Source organism: Rhineura floridana, chromosome 3 (genome assembly GCF_030035675.1).
Source record: "Rhineura floridana isolate rRhiFlo1 chromosome 3, rRhiFlo1.hap2, whole genome shotgun sequence".
Classification (NCBI taxonomy): domain Eukaryota; kingdom Metazoa; phylum Chordata; class Lepidosauria; order Squamata; family Rhineuridae; genus Rhineura; species Rhineura floridana.
Window position 1 is genome coordinate 205,375,009 of NC_084482.1, and position 21,523 is coordinate 205,396,531.

At 42.9% G+C, this 21,523-nt stretch overlaps 1 protein-coding gene across 8 annotated transcripts; it reads left to right on the forward strand.

Annotated features, from left to right (window-relative positions):
- Nucleotides 1-811: 811 nt before the first annotated feature.
- On the forward strand, nucleotides 812-21,001 carry LOC133381275 (zinc finger protein 345-like). Of its 8 annotated transcripts, none has more exons than XM_061620171.1 (4): nucleotides 812-976; nucleotides 2,455-2,541; nucleotides 11,381-11,507; nucleotides 16,330-21,001. In XM_061620171.1, exons 3-4 carry the CDS (start codon nucleotides 11,476-11,478, stop codon nucleotides 17,987-17,989), a joined length of 1,692 nt encoding a protein of 563 aa, XP_061476155.1. In that variant the 5' UTR covers nucleotides 812-976; nucleotides 2,455-2,541; nucleotides 11,381-11,475; the 3' UTR covers nucleotides 17,990-21,001. The 8 variants fall into 8 exon arrangements, with proteins under 8 accessions (XP_061476155.1, XP_061476158.1, XP_061476156.1 ...); XM_061620170.1 differs by lacking the exon at nucleotides 812-976 and adding an exon at nucleotides 1,036-1,103; XM_061620169.1 differs by lacking the exon at nucleotides 812-976 and adding an exon at nucleotides 1,110-1,361.
- The last annotated feature ends 522 nt before the right edge of the window (nucleotides 21,002-21,523 follow it).

Below are 21,523 nucleotides of genomic sequence, written 5' to 3' on the forward strand. Positions count from 1 at the left end.
AAGGGGACCCAATACTTACAAGCCGAAGCAGGCCAGCATGGGAACCTCGTTTATTGGTGTTCAAGAGTTTATATAGGCTTACCCCGAAGTTTACAATATCGGGTTCACGTCATAAGATACAAAAGAAGCAATTGCCAACTGTCATAGCTTTGGGGCATATGTAAGGAGGTAAAGGGGTACATAGGGAAGGACAATGTGGAAACATCAAGACTATCTCTTAGACTCTATGTCTGCATATTTCGCATGTCCTTGAGATAAGCACTATGCAGGAACAGACAAAGGCAACTATTGAGGGGAGGCCCAGCTGCAACCGGGCGCCCCCTAAACTGGAGACAGACATGATATTACTTTGCTTACATATCAAAGGAGTATTACAAGTCAAGGATATGAGGGGCATTGGAATAGCGTTTGACATTCCTATGCAAGGCACATTAGTAACTATAAGCAAGGCCATAAGCATAAATGTGATACAGAAATGCATAGTAGGGAAGTTTCCAGCTTAAACCGGCTTTTATTATGCAAGCCACTGGAATGTGGGTAAGGGTCAGGTCACCAGGAAATAAACCGACATTTTATATCAAAAGTCAAATAAAGGCCACTTTGGTTCTATTTCCCGTGAAGCCCAAGCTGGTTTAGGTAGGACAAGTGAATTATAGTTTTGCAAGCACTGGGGGGTTTCAATTTATCCCTAACACATGTTTGGATGATGATGATGATAATAATAATAATAAAATAATATCTCTATATTATTTATTTTTAACGAAAATTTATAACCCTCCATGTCTCCCACAGGAGCCAGGGCCGCAAATCTATAGGAGTGCCACAGACCAGAAACTTGCTGCCCACCTCCCTTTGCTCTCAGCATGAACCCTTTAACGGTTAACAACAATAGAGCTGCTTTTCCTAGAGCGGAAGGAACGATTACAAAACAGGGACTTCCCTTTCCTGTCCACTCTCTCCGGAAGAAAGGCGGCGAGTGAGTGCGTGAGTTTTTTCGTGCGGGGGGGGGGGGGGAAGCTGCATGGAGGAAGCTGCATGGAGGAAGCCCCAAGATCAAGGAGCACAATCGAAAGGGGGAGAGGGGACTCCCAGTGTTTGAAAATGTAAGCCGCCCCGGTGGCTCCTAGCTCTGCCCTACTGCTGAGTCCCATCTGCCTCCTTCCCGAAGGCTACCGTGTTTGGGGCCAGGTTTGAGTTTCCCTTGCCAACATCTCGTATGTTGGGTGATGAATAAAATGGCAATAGCAAGCGCCGCGTTTTTCTTCTTCAGCTTGGTATCTGATGTTGAATATAGCTCAGCTTTGGATATATACTGTAGAATAGTTCGAATATATCCCAGTAGCCAATATTGAGCTTAAAAGGTATGGTTTTATATGCTTATGATCTCAGGTGGAATTTTTAATGTTTAATTTATGTATTGGTCTTCCCTGTTACTTACCTTGTTATAGCTCAATTATTATTATTTTAAAAAGCCATTGGTGTTGGTGACAGAAGGATGGACTCGTGGCAGGGTCAACGAAGAATGATTTCTTGAATAAGACGTAGTTTCATAGATGACGTTCTAAAATATGCAAGGATGGCATCTCATAGAACACACACTCACACAATCTCATAGAGGACACCCTCCCCTTTCCTGGGGTGTATGATTTGTCCTTGACCAGAGCAGATTTTGTGGTGGGCACTCCCAGTTACTTATTTTTTTCTGTACATCTTTATCTATTTTGGTTGTGTGCATTTATTCATGCACTGCGCCCAGCAGAAGCTCTGGGCCAGGCAGGATGCACTGGCATCTCACAGAGGACACCGTCCCCATTCCTGGAATGTATGATTTGTCCTGGCCCATAGCAGATTTTGGGTGGGCACCCCCAGTTACTTATTTTCTTCTGCGTGCTTTTCTCTATTTTGGTTGTGCATAGATGCCCTTATCTGTGCCCTGTGCGCAGCAGATGCTGTGGGCCAGGTGGGAAGCACTGGCATCCCATAGAGGACACCCTCCCGTTTCCTGGGGTGTATGATTTGTCCTGGTCCACAGCAGATCTTTGGGTGGGCACTCCCAGTTACTTACTGTTTTCTGCATGTTTTTGTCTATTTTGATTGTCCATCAGTGCCCTTCCGTATGCCCTGCGCCCAACAGAAGCTCTAAGCCAGGCGGAGGCACTGGAATCTCGTAGAGGACACCTTGCCCTTTTCTGGGGTGTATGATTTGTCCTGTCCCAGAGCAGATTTTGGGGTGGGCAACCTCAGTTACTTATTTTTTGTGATTTTATGATATGCATTTATGAGCATTTCAGAAGTCTGATAATTTTGATGCAAAAAATTATTGTTCTTGATGGGAAGAGTCAACAGATCAGAGAGAGATATGATATGGGGTATTCCAACATATATTTTGGGGTTCAGAGACATGTTAACTTTGGTTTGGAGTTGCTGTAGTTGTGAACATTTCTTCTTTTTTAGTATTCTGAACTTTCAAGCAAATGAGGAACTGGGAACAATTTAAGCATCATAAGCAAATGAAGCTTTTCCTGAAATTGATGCAAATTGGTGGGTACGACTTCCCACTCTCTCTTCCTACAGGCCAGGTGTAAGAGCCCTGCTGAATCAGAGTCTACTATCTAGTATAATGTACATTTCAAGCACATGGCTTCCCCAAAACGATTCTGGGAGCTGTAGTGTATTAAGGGTGCTGGGCACTGTCACTCTGTGAGTAGTAAACTACAAATCCCGAGATTCTTTAGGGGAAGCCATGTGCTTAAATGTACGGTGTGACTGTTGACACAGCCTAATTCAAAATGAATCTATGAAACTAAAGTTCTGTTGAAAGACAATGGGGATTTTTTCAGTTATGGTAGAAGATACTGTTGAATTAATCATAATATGTCAAGAAGATATAATTTGCTTGTTAGTCCTAAGGCTATTATCTTGAGTTATGGAAAAGGATGACTGAACTCAAAAGACTGGAAGTTTATTACAAATCTACTGGCTGCAGTTATAATAATGTGGGCTCAGAAATGGAAGGCAGCTAATTTAGCCCAGCACCACTGCATGGAGACATAGGAAGCTGCCTTATACTGGGTCAGGCCTTTCGTCCATCTAGCTGAGTATATTCTATGCCTCTGTTCTTCAACCTTGGGTCCCCAAATGTTGATGGACTACAACTCCCATCATCTCTTGCCATTGATCATGCTGTCTGGGGATGATGGGAGTTGTAGTCCAGCAACACCTGGGGACGCAAGGTTGAAGAGCAGTGGTCTGCGCTGACTGGCAGCAGCTGTCCAGGATTTCAGACAGGGAGTCTCTCCCAGCCCTGCCTGGAGAGGCCGGGGATTGAACCTGGGACCTTCTGCATGCAGGGCAGCTGTTCTTCCACTGGGCTACAACCTTTCCCTTAGAACTGGTTCACAAACCGTAGAATATAAATAGTGTCAACAGACAAGTGAACATCTTTGACATGATCACCTATCAACGTAACACAAAATTAAACCCTCAGGCATCTAAGATTTTTTTCAGTAACATTGTTGACTACGACAACTCAGCCACAATGGCCAATGGGGTGTGTGGGGAAAAAGCTGAAACCCTGGTCAAGACACCATGATGAAAATTGGTGCTGATCCTTGCACTGACTGAGTCTTTCTGTGAGCAAAATGTCAAATTTTAAAATTAACTTCCTTTTGAGACATGAGGATTCAACTTACTGACAATTTTACAAAACTGCCAACTTTAGGATTTTTTTCCCCCATAGAAGAAGATAATTCAATTAAACTCTGTGTGGTCTAGCGTTCTCTCCTCTGGGTAGCGAAATGGTAAAAAAAAAATGGCAATGATGGTACAGTAGGGCCCCGCTAATACGGCGGGTTGGGGACCAGGCCCCCACCGTAAAGCGGAAATTGCCGTAAAGCGGGGGCCCATAGACTATGACTGGCAGCAGCTGTCCAGGATTTCAGACAGGGAGACTCTCCCAGCCCTGCCTGGAGATTTATTTTATTTATTTATTTAAAATATTTCTATCCCACCCTTCTACCTTATAAAAGGGCACTCAGGGTGGCTTACAAAAATAAAATCAAACATGTACATAATAAAATTGTAAACAGTAAAATCACAAAAACATTAAAATAAATTTAAAATGCATAAGATACTATATAAATACACACACACACACATATATACTAAATATGATTGAACCTGGGACCTTCTGCATGCAGGGCAGCTGCTCTTCCACTGGGCTACAACCTTTCCCTTAGAACTGGTTCACAAACCGTAGAATATAAACAGTGTCAACAGACAAGTGAACATCCTTGATATGATCATCTATCAATGTAACACAAAATTAAAGCCTCAGGCATCTAAGATTTTTTTCAGTAAGATTGTTGACTATGACAAACCAGTCACAATGGCAAAGGGGGTGTGGGGGGGAAAAGCTTAAAACCTGGCCTAAACTCCATGATGCTTTCACTGACTGAGGCTTTCTGTGAGCAAAATGTCAACTTTTAAAATTAGCTTTCTTTTGAGATATGAAGACTCAGTTTAGTGAGAATTTTATAAAATGGCCAGCTTTAGAATCCCCCCTCCAAATAGAAGAAGATACTTCAATTAAACTCTGTGGGGTTTAGCCTTCTCTCCTTTGGGTAGAGAAATGGTAAAAAAATAATGGCACTGATGATACTGAAATTTATTTATTTATTGCACTTGTATACTGCCCCATAGCCGAAGCTCTCTGGGCAGTTTACAGCAATCAAAAACATTAAAACAAATATACAATTTAAAACACATATTTTTAAAAAAACCAATTACAATTTAAAAGTTGAAAACAATAAGGGCCTTTTGGCGTGGTCAAAGTTAGCAAAAACCACAATTCTTTCTCTATTTTTAATTGTTTGCTGCTCACCCCGTACTTGCTGTAAAGCAGTTAAGAACTATATAAAATATTGTTATTATTTATTAAATTTATAACCTGCCCTTCCCACTAGGCTATGACATGCAGGCTATGGTGAATAAAACCTCTTTTAGTTGAAGTTGATACCATTTATAGAAGCAGAGAAATTAAAGATAATGCAAACCCTTGCAGCGCCAGTTTTTAGATGACCCCCCTTTCCACCCACCCCCTGTAAATCAGGGGTGCCACATAAAAAAAATTAACTGTGTTTTTGGTGTCTGAATGCGAGTGGGAACTTTTTTAATGGTTTAAAAATGGTGCAGCAACTACTTATATTCAGATCCATTGAAATCTACTTGAATTACTCCTACGTTTGCCTGGTGTGTATGGTCTATAATGTTTGCCTGAAACAGAGGTTTTAGCCATGACATGTGTGGAGTGTCTCTCTTCTAAGTCGCCCTTTCTCACTTGGCAGTTTTCATCTCAGTCCCTTTCTTCATGATCCCTAATATGCAATTCATTGATTTCAGAGCTATCGCACACTGCATCGGTATCTTCACTGCGGCATGCACTGTGACCCCAAGGTCTCTTCACTAGTCAGTCACCAACGGTTCAGATCTCATTAGCAGACAGGCAAAGTTAGGATTTTTTGCTTGACTGTGCATCACTTGACCCTTGCTTACATTTAATTGCATTTGCGGTTTTAATGCCCCACTCTGTTTGGAAAAATCCATTTAGAGCTCCTCACAATCCCTATTTGTTTTTACCACCCAGAAGAATTTGATATCATCAGTAAACTTGGTTACCTCATTCCAGGTCATTTCAGAACAAGTTAAAAACCACCAGTCTTAATACTGATTATGGGGCGGGGGGGGACTTCTTACATCATCATCATCATCATCATCATTTTATTTGTATGCCGCCTTTCCACATAAAATTGTGCTCAAGGCGGCTTACAACACGGTGAACAAAAATACATGTCAAAAACAATTGCAAAAACAATTTCCTAATAACAAAAAATAATAAAACAGTGACATAACAAATATAATAACCAAAAACAACTTTTCAACATTATGAACATAATAAAACAATTATTTAAAAACAAAAAAGTAACCATTAACACCCCAAACCCCTAAAGAAAACCATTTACTGTATCTCCTACAAAACTTCATTATTCAGAGGGGAGGCTTGTTTTGTGTCAGCACATGTCTACTCAGAAGTACTTCTCACTGAGTTCACTGGGGCTTACTCCCAATAAATTGGTGATAGGATTGCAGTAATCTTATCCCCTTATGCTTCCATTGGAAGAACTGTCTTCATTCCTACTCTCTCCTTCCTGATGTTTAAGCAGTTACTGATCCATAAGAGCATCTTTCCTCCTATCCAATGATTCCTATATTATACAGCCACTCTTGTGGCTGTATACTATAGCCAGCATGGATTTTTCACATTCCGCAATGTTAAATTGAAAATACCCCCCATGCCATTCTGATGCTTCCCATAAGCTCATTTCAAAACAAAACCTTACAAAACATATAGTCCTGAACTCAGAAACGTTTGCTTAACAACCCTCTAAATTTTCATGGCGATACACAAAACAGTCAGAGAGAATTGAGAGTTCACATTGTAAAAAGAGAGAGAGAAAAAAAGAGACCCCTTTTGGACTTTTTTTCTGTCAGAGTTCTCATAATCTGTGGAAATTCTTTAAAAATCAGCCATGTTCACAGAGTACCTGTAATCCTATTGCTGAGCCTGCCCCATACTCTGACCTTCATCTTCTGCAGTTTAAAAGTTCGTAAAATGCCTGACTGATTTTTAATTAAAGAAATTTTACATTGAACTCAATGATAATGTCAGGCTTGTTCAGAAAGAACCAACTGTCAGTGTGTTCTAAAAGCCAGAGGCACAGCTGCTTGGCTTGGCTAATCAGGGCCACCTCTATGCCAGACCTTTATTTGTAGTTTGTGAAGGGTGCTAGGAGAAGAGTGCTAGGGCGAGAATTGCTAGGAAATTCCTATTCCCCTGACAGAGCTCCAGTGGCCAGAGTGGTTTAACAGCCAGCTGCTCTGATTGAATCTCTGTGAGGGGAACAGGGCAACTTCTAGCAACTCTCAGCACCCTTCACTCACTACACTTCCCAGGATTCTTTGGGAGAAGCCATGACTGCTAAAGTGAAATAAAGGTCAGGTGTGGATGTGGCCAGGGACAGCCTTGGTTTAAATTTGGGTGGGAGGCTACATGTGCCTGCTGTAGAATAAAAAGGTGGGGGAAACCCTGAAAAGCAATGATACTGTTCACAATGTTTTCCTTTTGGAAAGGGTCTTCCTTCTGCCCAGTGCCCACCCACCCAATCTCCTCCCCTCCCCCAGGTCAGTTTTACCTATCCTAAACATGTTCACAGAAATAAATCCCATTACACTCAAAAAGTATGCAAATGATCAAACCCACCCTTCCTTCTCCTCCCTCCTATCCTCTCCCTCTTGCCCGTTCCCTCCCCCTTCCTTTGCCCTTCCCCATCCACTTCCAATTACCTCATTCCCTCCCCCTCCTCCGCTCCCCCTCCTCCTCCCCATGGTCAGTTTTACCTATCTTAACCATGATTGCACAGGAATAAATGGCACTGAATGGAACCAGACTGCTGGCACTTAAAATTAAAAAGGTAGCAGAGCAGCTTTTAAACTGACTGAGGGGGGAAACCCGACAGGAGCTGAGAAAGGTCCGGTTCGGAATAAACCTCCCCTCTGGGATAAAAACCAAAGAAATGATGAAATTTTAAAAGGGGTAGGCCTAGAAGTAGGCATTGTGAGAGCAGGGGCACAGGATATAAATTCAGAAGAGCAAAATTACCACAGGCCTAACCACAAGTGCCAAAGACACTTGAAGAGAGACGCTGCTTACAAGTGCCTGTACGCTAATGCTAGGAGCCTCCGAACCAAGATGGGAGAACTGGAGTGCTTGGTCTTAGAGGAGAGCATTGATATAGTGAGCATAATGGAGACCTGGTGGAATGGAGAAAATCAGTGGGATACGGTTATCCCTGGATATAAACTATATCGAAAGGACAGGGAAGGACATATTGGTGGCGGAGTCGCTCTATACGTGAAAGAAGGCATTGAATCCAGCAAGCTCGAAACCCCCAAAGAGGCAGACTCCTCCACAGAATCGTTGTGGGTGGTGATACCATGCCCCAGGAGGGACTTAATACTGGGAACGATCTATCGTCCCCCTGATCAAAATGCTCAGGGAGACCTTGAGATGAGATATGAAATTGAGGAAGCATCCAAACTAGGAAATGTGGTAGTAATGGGTGACTTCAACTACCCGAACATAGACTGGCTGCATATGTGTTCCAGTCATGACAAAGAAGCAAAGTTTCTAGATATTCTAAATGACTATTCCCTAGACCAGTTGGTCATGGAACCGACCAGAGGGACGGCAACCCTGGACTTAATCCTCAGTGGGGACCGGGACCTGGTGCGAGATGTAAGTGTTGTTGAACCGATTGGGAGCAGTGACCACAGTGCTATTAAATTAAACATACATGTAACTGGCCAATTGCCAAGAAAATCCAACACGGTCACATTTGACTTCAAAAGAGGAAACTTCACAAAAATGAGGGGATTGGTAAAAAGAGAGCTGAAAAACAAAGTCCAGAGGGTCACATCACTCGAAAATGCTTGGAAGTTGTTTAAAAACACTATATTAGAAGCTCAACTGGAGTGCATACCGCAGATCAGAAAAGGTACCGCCAGGGCCAAGAAGATGCCAGCATGGTTAACGAGCAAAGTCAAGGAAGCTCTTAGAGGCAAAAAGTCTTCCTTCAGAAAATGGAAGTCTTGTCTGAATGAAGAAAATAAAAAAGAACACAAACTCTGGCAAAAGAAATGCAAGAAGACAATAAGGGATGCTAAAAAAGAATTTGAGGAGCACATTGCTAAGAACATAAAAACCAACAACAAAAAATTCTATAAATACATTCAAAGCAGGAGACCATCTAGGGAGACAATTGGACCCTTGGATGATAAGGGAGTCAAAGGTGTCCTAAAGAACGATAAGGAGATTGCAGAGAAGCTAAATGAATTCTTTGCATCTGTCTTCACAGTGGAAGATATAGGGCAGATCCCTGAACCTGAACTAACATTTGCAGGAAGGGATTCTGAGGAACTGAGACAAATAGTGGTAACGAGAGAGGAAGTTCTAGGCTTAATGGACAATATAAAAACTGACAAATCACCGGGCCCGGATGGCATGCACCCGAGAGTTCTCAAAGAACTCAAAGGTGAAATTGCTGATCTGCTAACTAAAATATGTAACTTGTCCCTCGGGTCCTCCTCCGTGCCTGAGGACTGGAAAGTGGCAAATGTAACGCCAATCTTCAAAAAGGGATCCAGAGGGGATCCCGGAAATTACAGGCCAGTTAGCTTAACTTCTGTCCCTGGAAAACTGGTAGAAAGTATTATTAAAGCTAGATTAACTAAGCACATAGAAGAACAAGCCTTGCTGAAGCAGAGCCAGCATGGCTTCTGCAAGGGAAAGTCCTGTCTCAGTAACCTATTAGAATTCTTTGAGAGTGTCAACAAGCATATAGATAGAGGTGATCCAGTGGACATAGTGTACTTAGACTTTCAAAAAGCGTTTGACAAGGTACCTCACCAAAGGCTTCTGAGGAAGCTTAGCAGTCATGGAATAAGAGGAGAGGTCCTCTTGTGGATAAGGAATTGGTTAAGAAGCAGAAAGCAGAGAGTAGGAATAAACGGACAGTTCTCCCAATGGAGGGCTGTAGAAAGTGGAGTCCCTCAAGGATCGGTATTGGGACCTGTACTTTTCAACTTGTTCATTAATGACCTAGAATTAGGAGTGAGCAGTGAAGTGGCCAAGTTTGCTGACGACACTAAATTGTTCAGGGTTGTTAAAACAAAAAGGGATTGCGAAGAGCTCCAAAAAGACCTCTCCAAACTGAGTGAATGGGCGGAAAAATGGCAAATGTAATTCAATATAAACAAGTGTAAAATTATGCATATTGGAGCAAAAAATCTTAACTTCACATATACGCTCATGGGGTCTGAACTGGCGGTGACCGACCAGGAGAGAGACCTCGGAGTTGTAGTGGACAGCACGATGAATATGTCGACCCAGTGTGCGGCAGCTGTGAAAAAGGCAAATTCCATGCTAGCAATAATTAGGAAAGGTATTGAAAATAAAACAGCCGATATCATAATGCCATTGTATAAATCTATGGTGCGGCCGCATTTGGAATACTGTGTACAGTTCTGGTCGCCTCATCTCAAAAAGGATATTATAGAGTTGGAAAAGGTTCAGAAGAGGGCAACCAGAATGATCAAGGGGATGGAGCGACTCCCTTACGAGGAAAGGTTGCAGCATTTGGGGCTTTTTAGTTTAGAGAAAAGGCGGGTCAGAGGAGACATGATAGAAGTGTATAAAATTATGCATGGCATTGAGAAAGTAGATAGAGAAAAGTTCTTCTCCCTCTCTCATAATACTAGAACTCGTGGACATTCAAAGAAGCTGAATGTTGGAAGATTCAGGACAGACAAAAGGAAGTACTTCTTTACTCAGCGCATAGTTAAACTATGGAATTTGCTCCCACAAGATGCAGTAATGGCCACCAGCTTGGATGGCTTTAAAAGAAGATTAGACAAATTCATGGAGGACAGGGCTATCAATGGCTACTAGCCATAATGGCTGTGCTGTGCCACCCTAGTCAGAGGCAGCATGCTTCTGAAAACCAGTTGCCGGAAGCCTCAGGAGGGGAGAGTGTTCTTGCACTCGGGTCCTGCTTGCGGGCTTCCCCCAGGCACCTGGTTGGCCACTGTGAGAACAGGATGCTGGACTAGATGGGCCACTGGCCTGATCCAGCAGGCTCTTCTTATGTTCTTATGTTCAATAAGCACACAAATGATCAAACCTGCCCTCCCCTCCCCCTTCCTTGCCCCTCCCCTTCCAATCCCCTCCTAACCTCTCCCACTCCTTTCACTCTCCTCTCCCCTCCCTTTCTCCTTCCGTCTCCTTTCCCCTCTTCCAAGCTACCCAGGAAGCGGATTGGACTGTGAAAGACCAACCCAAACTGTGTTTGCATTTTGACAAATTTGTAGGGCAGCGCAATATCTCAGAGAGGAGGGCAGGGTTCATGCTCCCCTGGTGCATTCATTATAGCTGCCCAATTTCCCTGCTTTTTGAATTTTGATAGAAACATCTGGTGGCTATATGTACATTCTTAAACCGCAAGGGTTTTTGCCTATTACTGAATTTTGTCTTTGATAATTTCTGCTAGTTTCCCTGAAGCAGATAGTAATAGAAGATCAGTAATGTCACATTTGAGTTCTTTAAGACCCCTCAGGTAGATGCCATCTGGACTTCAGATGATTTGTGAACAGTGAAGGGAAAATTCCCACTTGCCACATCTCTCTTCAGACTGTGAGTTGAGGGCAGGTGATGTCCACACCTTGCCTGGGAGCGTTCATAAGGAAGGCAATTGTTTCCTTGTTCCAGGGATTGGTAGCTTTTGAAGAGGTGTCCTTGCTTTTCACCGAGGAGGGGTGCGTCCGGCTGGATCCAGGCCAGAGAACTCTGTACAAGGAGGTCGCATGGGAGATTCATGTGATGGCAACTTCTCTGGGTAAGTCCTTTTCCCCTTAATAGCTATGGAAGGTAAGAATTGTTGTTGTTGGTATTTCTTATGAGATCATTAGAAAGGTGCTGATGGACTTAGGCAGGGCATAAGAATTTATTTATTTATTTATTATTTGATTTATATCCTGCCCTTCCTCCCAGCAGGAGCCCAGGGCGGCAAACAAAAGCACTACAAGCACTTTAAAACATCATAAAAACAGACCTTAAAATAAATTAAAACAAAACAACTTTAACAACATTTTTTTAAAAAGCTTTAAAGACATCTTTTAAAAAAAGGCTTAAAAAACATATTGTTTTTTTAAAAAAGTTTTTAAAAAATATATTAAAAAGCAATTCCAGCACAAAGTTATGAAGAAACCTTGTGGATCAAACACTTAATCAAGCACTTAATAAAATAATAGCTTGACAGATACCAGAGACTAGGCCTTTTCTTTCTTGCCCCTCACATGTGGAATCTGTGGCTATCAGTGGCTACTAGCCATGATGGCTGTTCTCTGCCACCATAATCAGAGAAAACCACTTCCTGGAAGCTGCAGGAGGGGCGAGTGTTCTTGCACTCAGGTCCTGCTTGCAGGCTTCCCATGGGCATCTGGTTGGCCACTGTGAGAACAGGATGCTGGACTGGAAGGACCACTGGCCTGATCCAGGGGCACTTCTGTTCTTATGTAATACTTGGTTATCCTTCCAAAGAGATACATACAACTGGCTTCGTTTAGGTTTTTCAAAAGGTTTATAATTTATTTTATTTATTAAATTTATTGGTTACTTTTCTTCATAAAAATGAACCCATTAAAACAATAAACCCAATATAAAACTGAGATAAGAAAAAACACAATACATAATGGTGGAACAACCCATCCCTTAAAAGAGGCTGCAATGCCAAAAAGCATCCAAAACTTGAGAGCCAAATGTTTGGGAGAAGAGTAATGTTTTTGCCAAGCGCCTACAGATAGATAATGATGGCACCAGGCATGCCTCTGTGGAGAGAGCGTTCCATAAGCGGGGGGGCATCACTGAGAAGGCCCGTGTGTGTGTTGCCACCTTCCGTTTCTCCCTTGCAGGAGGCACACAAACGAAGGCCTCAGATGCTGAAAGCAGGTCCAGGTTGGTTCATATGGGGAGAGTCAGTCCTTCAGGTATTGAACTCCTGAGCCTTATAAGGTTTTATAGGTCAAAACCTGCACTTTGAATTGAGCCCGTAAAGCTGTTTGGTAGCCAGTGCAGTTGTGCCAGAATTGGTGTTTTGTGCTCAGACTGTCTTGCCCTGGTGAGCAATGTGGCTGCTGAATTCATCACCAGCTGCAGTTTCTGAACTGTCTTCAAAAGCAGCCCCATACAATGCATTGCAGTAATCTAGCCCAGAAGTTACTAGAGTGTAGAAAACAGAAGTGGCTATCCCTGTCCAGATAGGGTTGTAGCTGGGCCACCAGCTGAAGCTGGTGGAAGGCATTCCTTGCCACTGAGCCATTTGAGCCTCAAGTGACAGTAATGGATCCAGAAGGACCCCCAAGCTATGCACCTGCTCCTTCAGTGGGAGTGTAACCCCATCAAGAGCAAGCCACATCCCCTCCATCCGATCTAGGCAACCACCCACTATCAGCACTTCAGTCTTGTCTGGATTGAGCTACCGTTTACTGATTCTCATCCATACAGTTACCAAGGAAAGATATGTCTAGCATTTCCACTGCTACACCTGGAGATGTAAAGGAGATAGAGTTGTGTGTCATCAGTATATTGCTGACAACTCTAGAGTTCCTCAGCATGATTCTTTTCCGCTGCCACCATTCCCCTAGAATGCCTTTAAAACCTTCTAGCAGATTGGTAGAAGATGGTTGAGCATGAGATGGAGACCAACACTGCAAATAGGATGCGCTTGATGACAGTTTTGAACAGCTTGGGAGATGCTGTTGCTGATGCTGCTTCTAAGTGGCTTTTACTCACCACAAGGTCCAACTACTGGGATAACCCTCCAACCCTTAACCTTCCTGGGGTAAGATCTTTGCAAAGGCAGCTTCTCAGCCTCACACGGCCACAGGCTCCCTTCTTATCTTCATCAATTATTATTAGAATTTGTATGCAACTTTTCCATATAAACATGCTCAGAGCAGCTCACAACAAAACAACAACAAAGGAAATCGTTATATCGGTAACAGTTAAATAAGAAATCGTATTCAAAACTTAGCAATCCAACAAATAGTTTGATTACTTGAATATTACAACGTTTAAAAGTCATCATGAAACAAACTATCAGTCAGTTAAAATGTATCAATTAACATCATAAACATCCCAATAAAAGGAAAACAGCCTGTCACCCCAGCTCAGATGTTACAGCCTCTGCTGGTTGCTGTCAGTGTTGCTGCTGTTGAGAAAGGGTTCAGAGCAGTGCCTCCTTTTATCTCTCATAAGCCCAGAGCTGGCTCAGGTGTTCCTGGTGTGGAAATCCTCTCCCTTCACTTGCACTCTTGAGCTGCCAGAAAAGTCTCCACTGGACTTCAAGTGCCACTAGTCCTCAGCAGGGCAGATGTTTCAGCAGCATGGGGAAATATTCAAGGAAACAGCCTGTCACCCCAGCTCAGATGTTCCTCCCGCCTTGTGTGGTCAGTGCTGCTGCTGCTGGGTGTCCTTGAGTGCAGACAGATCCACCTGTGCCAAAAGCCTACCGGCAAATCAAGCCAGAGTCAGCCGCCTTACACGGCTAGTAGAGAAGCTGTTGTGTCCCCTGATCCCTCCTGGGTTTGAGGCTGTGGTATCTGCAGTGATGGCTCTGCAGTGCGGTGGAGCTCAGGACAGGAGTTACTTATGCTTATGGGATGACTTCTCACCGGGATGGGGTCCTTTGAGGGTGGATAAGATTTGCTCTTACGTACTTTAGAGCTTTTTGGCTATGAGAGTAAAGTGTGTCTTCCAGCTTCAGCGATCGCTTTAAAAACACACACATGCACTTCAGGTATCATTCTAAGTCCGGCGAATAAGGATCTTTAGACATTGGCAATAGTGTGTCTTGGCGGAGTTACCCAGTCACTTACACTCACAAAGTGTAAGTTCTTAAAAATTGGGATATTTATTGAGTACACAAACGCGGAATCAAAATATACACATTCCTTCACGGGTAATAGCTCAGTAACAATTCATATCTATTAACATCCGTGGGGGAAGTTCAGTAAAAATATTCTCAGTCACCATAACTAAAGTCAAGCACACACACTCAACATTCGCTCACACGAAGGAGCAAGTGCACAAGGCATGAAAGGAGATGGAGGAGGGGACTTGAGTTCAGCACAACTGAGGAAGGCACACTAGGCTGCCCTTTCTGTCTCCGGGGCTCCCTTTGCAGACTAGGCCTCAGTCATGTACAGCTGGGCAGGGAGGAGTGGAGGGCGGCTCCTGAAACAGTCTCTCCCACATACAAAGATTGGCAGAGCGAGTAGATGTGGAGGCTACATTTTTTACGGAAAGGACCTCCGGAAGACTGCAGAGAGAGCAAGATAGGCCTTTCCCAGCCCTGGTGGGCAATCTGGAAGTGGTAGAAGAGGGGTGCGTTGAAATTCCTGGGTCAGTCAGGAAGACAGCAAAGGCAGCAGGCAGGCCCTGCGAATGGCTTCTTGGATCTCTTCAGGTAGCAAAGATCCAGGGGAAAGCAGGAGAAGTAGTGGAGTCCTGAAAGGGGCTTTTGAAGCAGCTGCAGCAAGAGGGGACCTCTGCTTCAGCATCAGGGGCCAGAGGTAGTGGAAGAAAAGCACGGGAGTCAGTCCGCTGGGTTCTGGCTGGCCAAGTGATTGAGCAAGTGACCTCGGGCAGAGCGATACTCAGCAGAGTGGATCTAGGGAGCCAGGGCCTGCACAATTGATTCAGCAAGTGATTTCATAGTGGAACTGGATAACCAGAACCCAGAACCAAAAATGGTGCCAAGGGTCTGGTTTTTATATCTTCTGGAGAAAACCCCCAAATGAAATTCCAGCGTTGATGGGCTCAGGGGAGTGTCATTCCGCTTTTCTCTTTCTTTCTTTCTTTCTTTCTTTCTTTCTTTCTTTCTTTCTTTCTTTCTTTCTTTCTTTCTTTCTTTCTTTCTTTCTTTCTAATATGTATATTCCGCTCTTCCTCCCAGTAGGAGCCCAGGTTCCTATACCCAGTACGAGTCATGTGGTCAGGCAGGTGGTGATATTCACCCTTCAGCTACTTTGATTAGATCTAGATTTTAACAATGAGTTCCTCTCCTGAGAGCCAAACTCTTACAATTTTTTTTGGATTGCATTGATGGGGTTGCCAAAGGTCATGTCCTGTGCATATGACTAGCGACATCATCTCAACTGAGGTGATAAATGTAACTCTTTCAGCTACTTTTCCCATTGGGTCTCAAACAGACTCTTTGTAAAGCAAGCCAAACTGAAGCCATTTTGAAAATCACATAGGCAATGCTGAGGTGTAGTGTCTTCCAGGTTTCTAAGCTAGTAGCCAGCCTGCCAACACTCTGGTCTCCACTTTCACCTCAGCTGTCTCTGGCCTCTGCCTCACACCTCCCTCATCAACTGCCTTTCCCAACTGACGGTTAACTGCCCATCCTTTGCTCTGCAGAACCTCCAGCTAATCAGAGCATGTTGTTTTCCAGACCGTCCAAAATGAATTTACTTGATCCAGGCTAAAATAGGTCTTGTAACATAGTAACTGTAGAAGGCCTTGAATTTTGACAATTACACTCTGACATCAAGAGAGCAAACAAATATTTTTTCAAAGTACAAATCAAAAACAGACACATATATAAACAGTATATCTCCACAGAGCTTTACCAACCTTCCTTTTTATTCCCTCAGGAGATCTCCAGGGTTCACAGAAGTGTCACTGGGATCATCTGAGGAGCAGAAGGAGGAGTGGGAATTGGGGAGACAAGATGAAGCAAAGAGACAAGAGGGGAGACAAATGCAAAAGCCAGGGGATGAATCCAGTGCTTCTCAAGGTGCTGAAAATAAAATTCAAAGGAACATTCATTACTTAAAGGAAACAAGAATGTCTCCTGAGGGCAGTAAAAACATAAATGGACAGAAACCCTTGAGTACCTATTGGAGAAAGCATACAAGAAAGAAACTGCATAAATGCTTAAAATCTGGGCACACAGGGGACAAACCTTATAAATGCCTGGAGTGTGGAAAGAGCTTCTATGGTAATGGAGCCCTTAATGTGCATCAAAGAATTCATACAGGGGACAGGCCTTATAAATGCTTGGAGTGTGGAAAGAGCTTCAGTCAGAGTAGCACATTTTCTAGACATCAAAGAACTCATACCGGAGACAAACCTTATCAATGCCTGAAGTGTGGAAGGAGCTTTAGACAGAATGGAGCCCTTACTGTGCATCAAAGAATTCATACAGGGGAGAAACCTTATCAGTGCTTGGAGTGTGGAAAGAGCTTTAGAGGGAAGGGAGCCCTTACAGTACATCAAAGAACTCATACAGGAAACAAACCTTGTATATGTTTGGAGTGTGGAAAAGGTTTCAGTCAGAGAGGCACACTTTTTAGACATCAAAGAACTCATACAGGGGACAAACCTTATCAGTGCTTAGAGTGTGGAAAGCGCTTCAGTGAGAATGGCACCCTTACTAAACATCAAAGGACACATACAGGGGACAAACCTTTTGAATGCTTGGAGTGTGGAAAGCACTTCAGTTACAGTAATTCTCTTACTCTGCATCAAAGAACTCATACAGGGGACAAACCTCATAAATGTTTGGAGTGTGGAAAGAGCTGCAGTACGAGTAGTGCACTTACTTCACATCAAAGAATTCATACAGGGGACAAACCTTATCAATGCTTTGAGTGTGGAAAGAGCTTCAGTGACAGTGGCACCCTTACTAAACATCAAAGAACTCATACAGGGGACAAACCATATAAATGCTTAGAGTGTGGAAAGGGCTTTACTCGGAGTACCTCTGTTACTTTACATCAAAGAACTCATACAGGGGAGAAACCTTATAAATGCACGGAGTGTGGAAACAGCTTTAGTCAGAATGGCAATCTTCAGGCACATCAAAGAATTCATACAGGGGACAAACCATATAAATGCTTACAGTGTGGAAAGTGTTGCAATACAAATAGTGCCCTTACTTCACATCAAAGAACTCATACAGGGGAGAAACCTTATAAATGCTTGGAGTGTGGAAAGAGCTGCAGTACAAGTAGCGCCCTTAGTGCACATCAAAGAACCCATACAGGGGAGAAACCTTATAAATGCTTGGTGTGTGGAAGGAGCTGCTGTACGAGTGACACCCTTAATGTGCATCAAAGAACTCATACAGGGGACAAACCTTATAAGTGCTTGGAGTGTGGAAAGAGCTTCAGTCAGAGTAGCACATTTCATAGACATCAAAGAACTCATACAGGGGACAAACCTTATCGCTGCTTGGAGTGTGGGAAGAACTTCAGTCATTTCCACCAATTTACTTCACATCTAATTACTCATGTAGGGGACAAACCTTAATGCATGGAATGTGGAGAGAGCTTCAGTCAGCATGGCCACCTTTTTGCACATCAAAGGATCCGTACAGGGGGAAAGCTGTATAATGTCTGGAATGTGGAGCTTTAGTGTTGCACCCTTGCTACTCATGAAAAAAATGCACTCTGTGGAATGCCATATAACTGTACAGAGCGTGGAAGGAGTTTCATTTAGCATACCTGCTGCTGTTGTTGTTTATTGTTATATGCCTTCAAGAAAAATTACGACTTACGGCCACCCTATGAATCAGCTACCTGTAATAGCAATACCTGTTGTATTTTGCATCAAATAATTCATAGGAGGAAATGGCTTGACATTCTTCTTCCATGTTGAAGGATTATTAAAAGGGAGAAACCATAACATACTGAAAGAGTAGAAAGAGCTTCAGTCGTAGACTATTTTAGACAAGCATCAAAACCTCTGTACGAAGAAGAGGCATAATAGTTGATTTTCAAATTGTAAAAACTTTGGCCATTCACCTCTCATTCCACCCCCCCTATAAATGCCTCTAGCAGATTCCTTTTAACGATTCCTTCAACTGATTTGGTCTCTTGGGAAAGCTGCAGTGAAGCTTATTACTGTGCTCAGCTTCGGGGGCAAATTGGTGTGCATAGTGAAGGTGATGTGGAATGAAAGAGCTGTGGAGTGGAATGGAAGAAAAACTGGTCAAGAAATTTATGCCTAATGTGGGCCCGAATGCCTGCATTGAGGGCAGAAATGTTTTCCTTCCTGTATTGTGAGAAGCAGAAATGCTCCAAGGGGACTTTTGTGAGTCTCCCTGTACCCTCACAAGGCTTAGGATCATCATCTAGGAGAAGATGCACTGACTAGGAGGGAACAGAAAACCAGACAAATCTGTTTGTTGTTAAGACCAATAGGATATACTTTAATTTGTGGTTCCAAAATGCAATAAATTAGTGAGTTACGTTTAAATGAAGTTGATTGGACATGTTCCAATGCAAAAAAAATCTTAACGAATGCATAGAATGGTGATGTTGAATAAAATGCCTGGTGAGAGGAGCTTCTGTAGTCTGGGTGCAAATTTTGCTTTTATGCTCTATCATCCGAAGTGTCAAAGATCTTGAAGTCTGTCCCACACACCACTTGGAACAAGAACACGTCATGAGATAAACTACATGATCTGAATTACAACTGGTGAATGATCTCAGAACATGTTATTGACAGGGTAATAAGGCTTAGGGTCATGTCAGGCCCTAGAATGACGGAAACACGGGTGTTTTGTCCCGTGACCTGTCATTTACCAATACAGAAGGGAACATTTAATAAGGAAAAGTGAGGTGAGAGAAAAAGAGAAATCGGAATGCAGAAAAGTTGGAGTATCTGTGGAGATCAAAAGAAGACTATACTCACTGCTAGAACTCACTATTCTTATTTGTTTTAGAGCACCTGAACCCTGCTCTTCAGCCAAAAAGGCTCCCAGAGCAGTTTAGATACAATCAATTAGATACAGTTCCTGCCCACAGGCTTACAATCTAAAACAATAACACACGAGGGAAGAGAGAAAAAGAAAACTCAGGCACCAATTCTTCAATAGTAATACTTTGCTTCATTATATTTTTGCATTAACTCCAGGTTCTTCTACTAGATTTTTGGTTGTTCTGGGGCCTTTTCATCCCAGCTTGGCTTTTTCCTTCTCTTTCAGAGGAGAAGGGATTTCTTGGTGTGAACCTGTCCCTTCTTCAGTTTTGAGGCTGTTTGTGGCCAGTCTCCTCTAAATCAGTCATTTGGGACTGAAACTTTGGCTCATAAAAACTTTGAGCAGATATTACTTTTATAGTGTTCATACACATACGTTTCTTGTTTTAATATCTCTTCTTAATCCCAGGTGAGGTTTCTATTTTGCTTTTTCATTTTTTCCAACCCTTCCCCTTCATCTCTGTTCTTCTGGATCCAATCCATAGGACCCTGGTCAGCTGGTCCTTTGAATCCCTGCGTGGATAGGTAGCTATCCTATTCTGTCTTTTAATAGTGAGGATGAATGCTTAATATAACTGATGCGAAGCAAAGCTGTACCTACTTTGGACTGATGGAAGGAGGTAAATGAAAGTAGAATTGCATAATAGTTGAAATTATCACTAGCTTTGCATGCCATAATAATTGTTTGGAAGAGTTAAGTGGAACACTGTTCTTCTGAGCAGAGAGATTTATATATCCATATTCTATTTTTTTTCAAGTAATAATTACTTGCAGCTGGTGATTCTTATTTCTCTCTTCCCCAAGGTTCAATAATGTGCTGTGACTTTCTCTTTAATGTTATCATGCTCCTATCTTTGATTGACTGAAATGCATTTGCTGATATTTTCCTGATTTATTTAAAGTAAATCTTTCCAAAGGGAGTATAGCCTTTCAGATCACTCCTGGTAACTGATGAAAGAACTCCCACAGGACAGGAGCTGAATTATGTCACTGCTGCAGCTGAGGGAATCTTCAGGTGGAAGTCCTTCCTGTTGGGATTGCCTGTCTCCAGGAAAAAACGGGAAATGTGATCTAGCTACCGTCAGAGCCAGGATATGAGGAGCAGGGCCTAGTCAGTGTTAGTGCCACAGCCTGATGACTTTCTTCCCTACCTCATTCTGTAATCTGTGGCCATCCAGATATTGTTTGTCCCCAACTCCAGCCAGCCTTGTCAGCATGGCCAGTGTTCAGGGAGGATTGGTGGGGGGGCTAATCCAGCAACATCTGGAGTGCCACAAAGTCCCCATCCCTGACAGAACTAATGAATATATACACACTTAAAAACCCTATTCATAGGGTAGCCATATGCTGGGATCAACTTGAAGGCAGTCCATTTTCATTTTTTCAATTGACACGTAAAAATGTTTCTGGCTTCCAAGTTGTAAAAAAAATGCTCTGAACATGTGATAGGTCTGTTAAGCTCCATTAAAATGTTTTTTGGCAACATTTTGTTTCTATGTTAAGTAGTCTGGGCTGATAATGTTTTAACTGCTTTTCGCCTCTTATGCCTGAATGCTCTTTAAAAACATGTGGAATAAACCTCACGACCTAGTCAAGAAAGAAACCATAACAGTTTAGAGGGTGCATTCATTTTCCAGGCTGTGTCCAGATGAGGGTGATTCATCCTCACACGAGCATTTTCAGTTTTATGATTCCCAAATCTGTCTCACGGTTTCCTGTCCGGACTAGTGGGTGGTGCTTGATGGGACGTGTCTGTGCTGTGTGTTGTTGTCCCCTCACCTCAGTTAATACTTTCCCTGCCCACCATAAGTTCTTGGAACCTGAAATCTGTTGTGCACATGCATGCAGGTGTTTGTTTACCTATATGCACACAAGTTAGATTCATAGAAAAGACCACTTAAACTTTTTTAGAAAAAGATTTCCTCCTGTGAACTAGGAAAACACAGGCCCCTCATGGGCACAAGCAAAAAAAAATATGTCCGTACACCCTTTTTTTATGTACCGGATTTGCTCTAAAGAGTATTCAAACTTTGTAAAACTATGTGTGTTCCTCCATGCCAGGCAAAGATTTGGATTCCCTCC

Coding starts and splice junctions, on each gene's coding strand:
- LOC133381275 (XM_061620174.1), top strand. CDS start 11,476: ATGGGAGATTCATGTGATGGCAACTTCTCTGG. Junction 11,508..16,329: donor TGTGATGGCAACTTCTCTGG/GTAAGTCCTTTT, acceptor TTATTCCCTCAG/GAGATCTCCAGGGTTCACAG.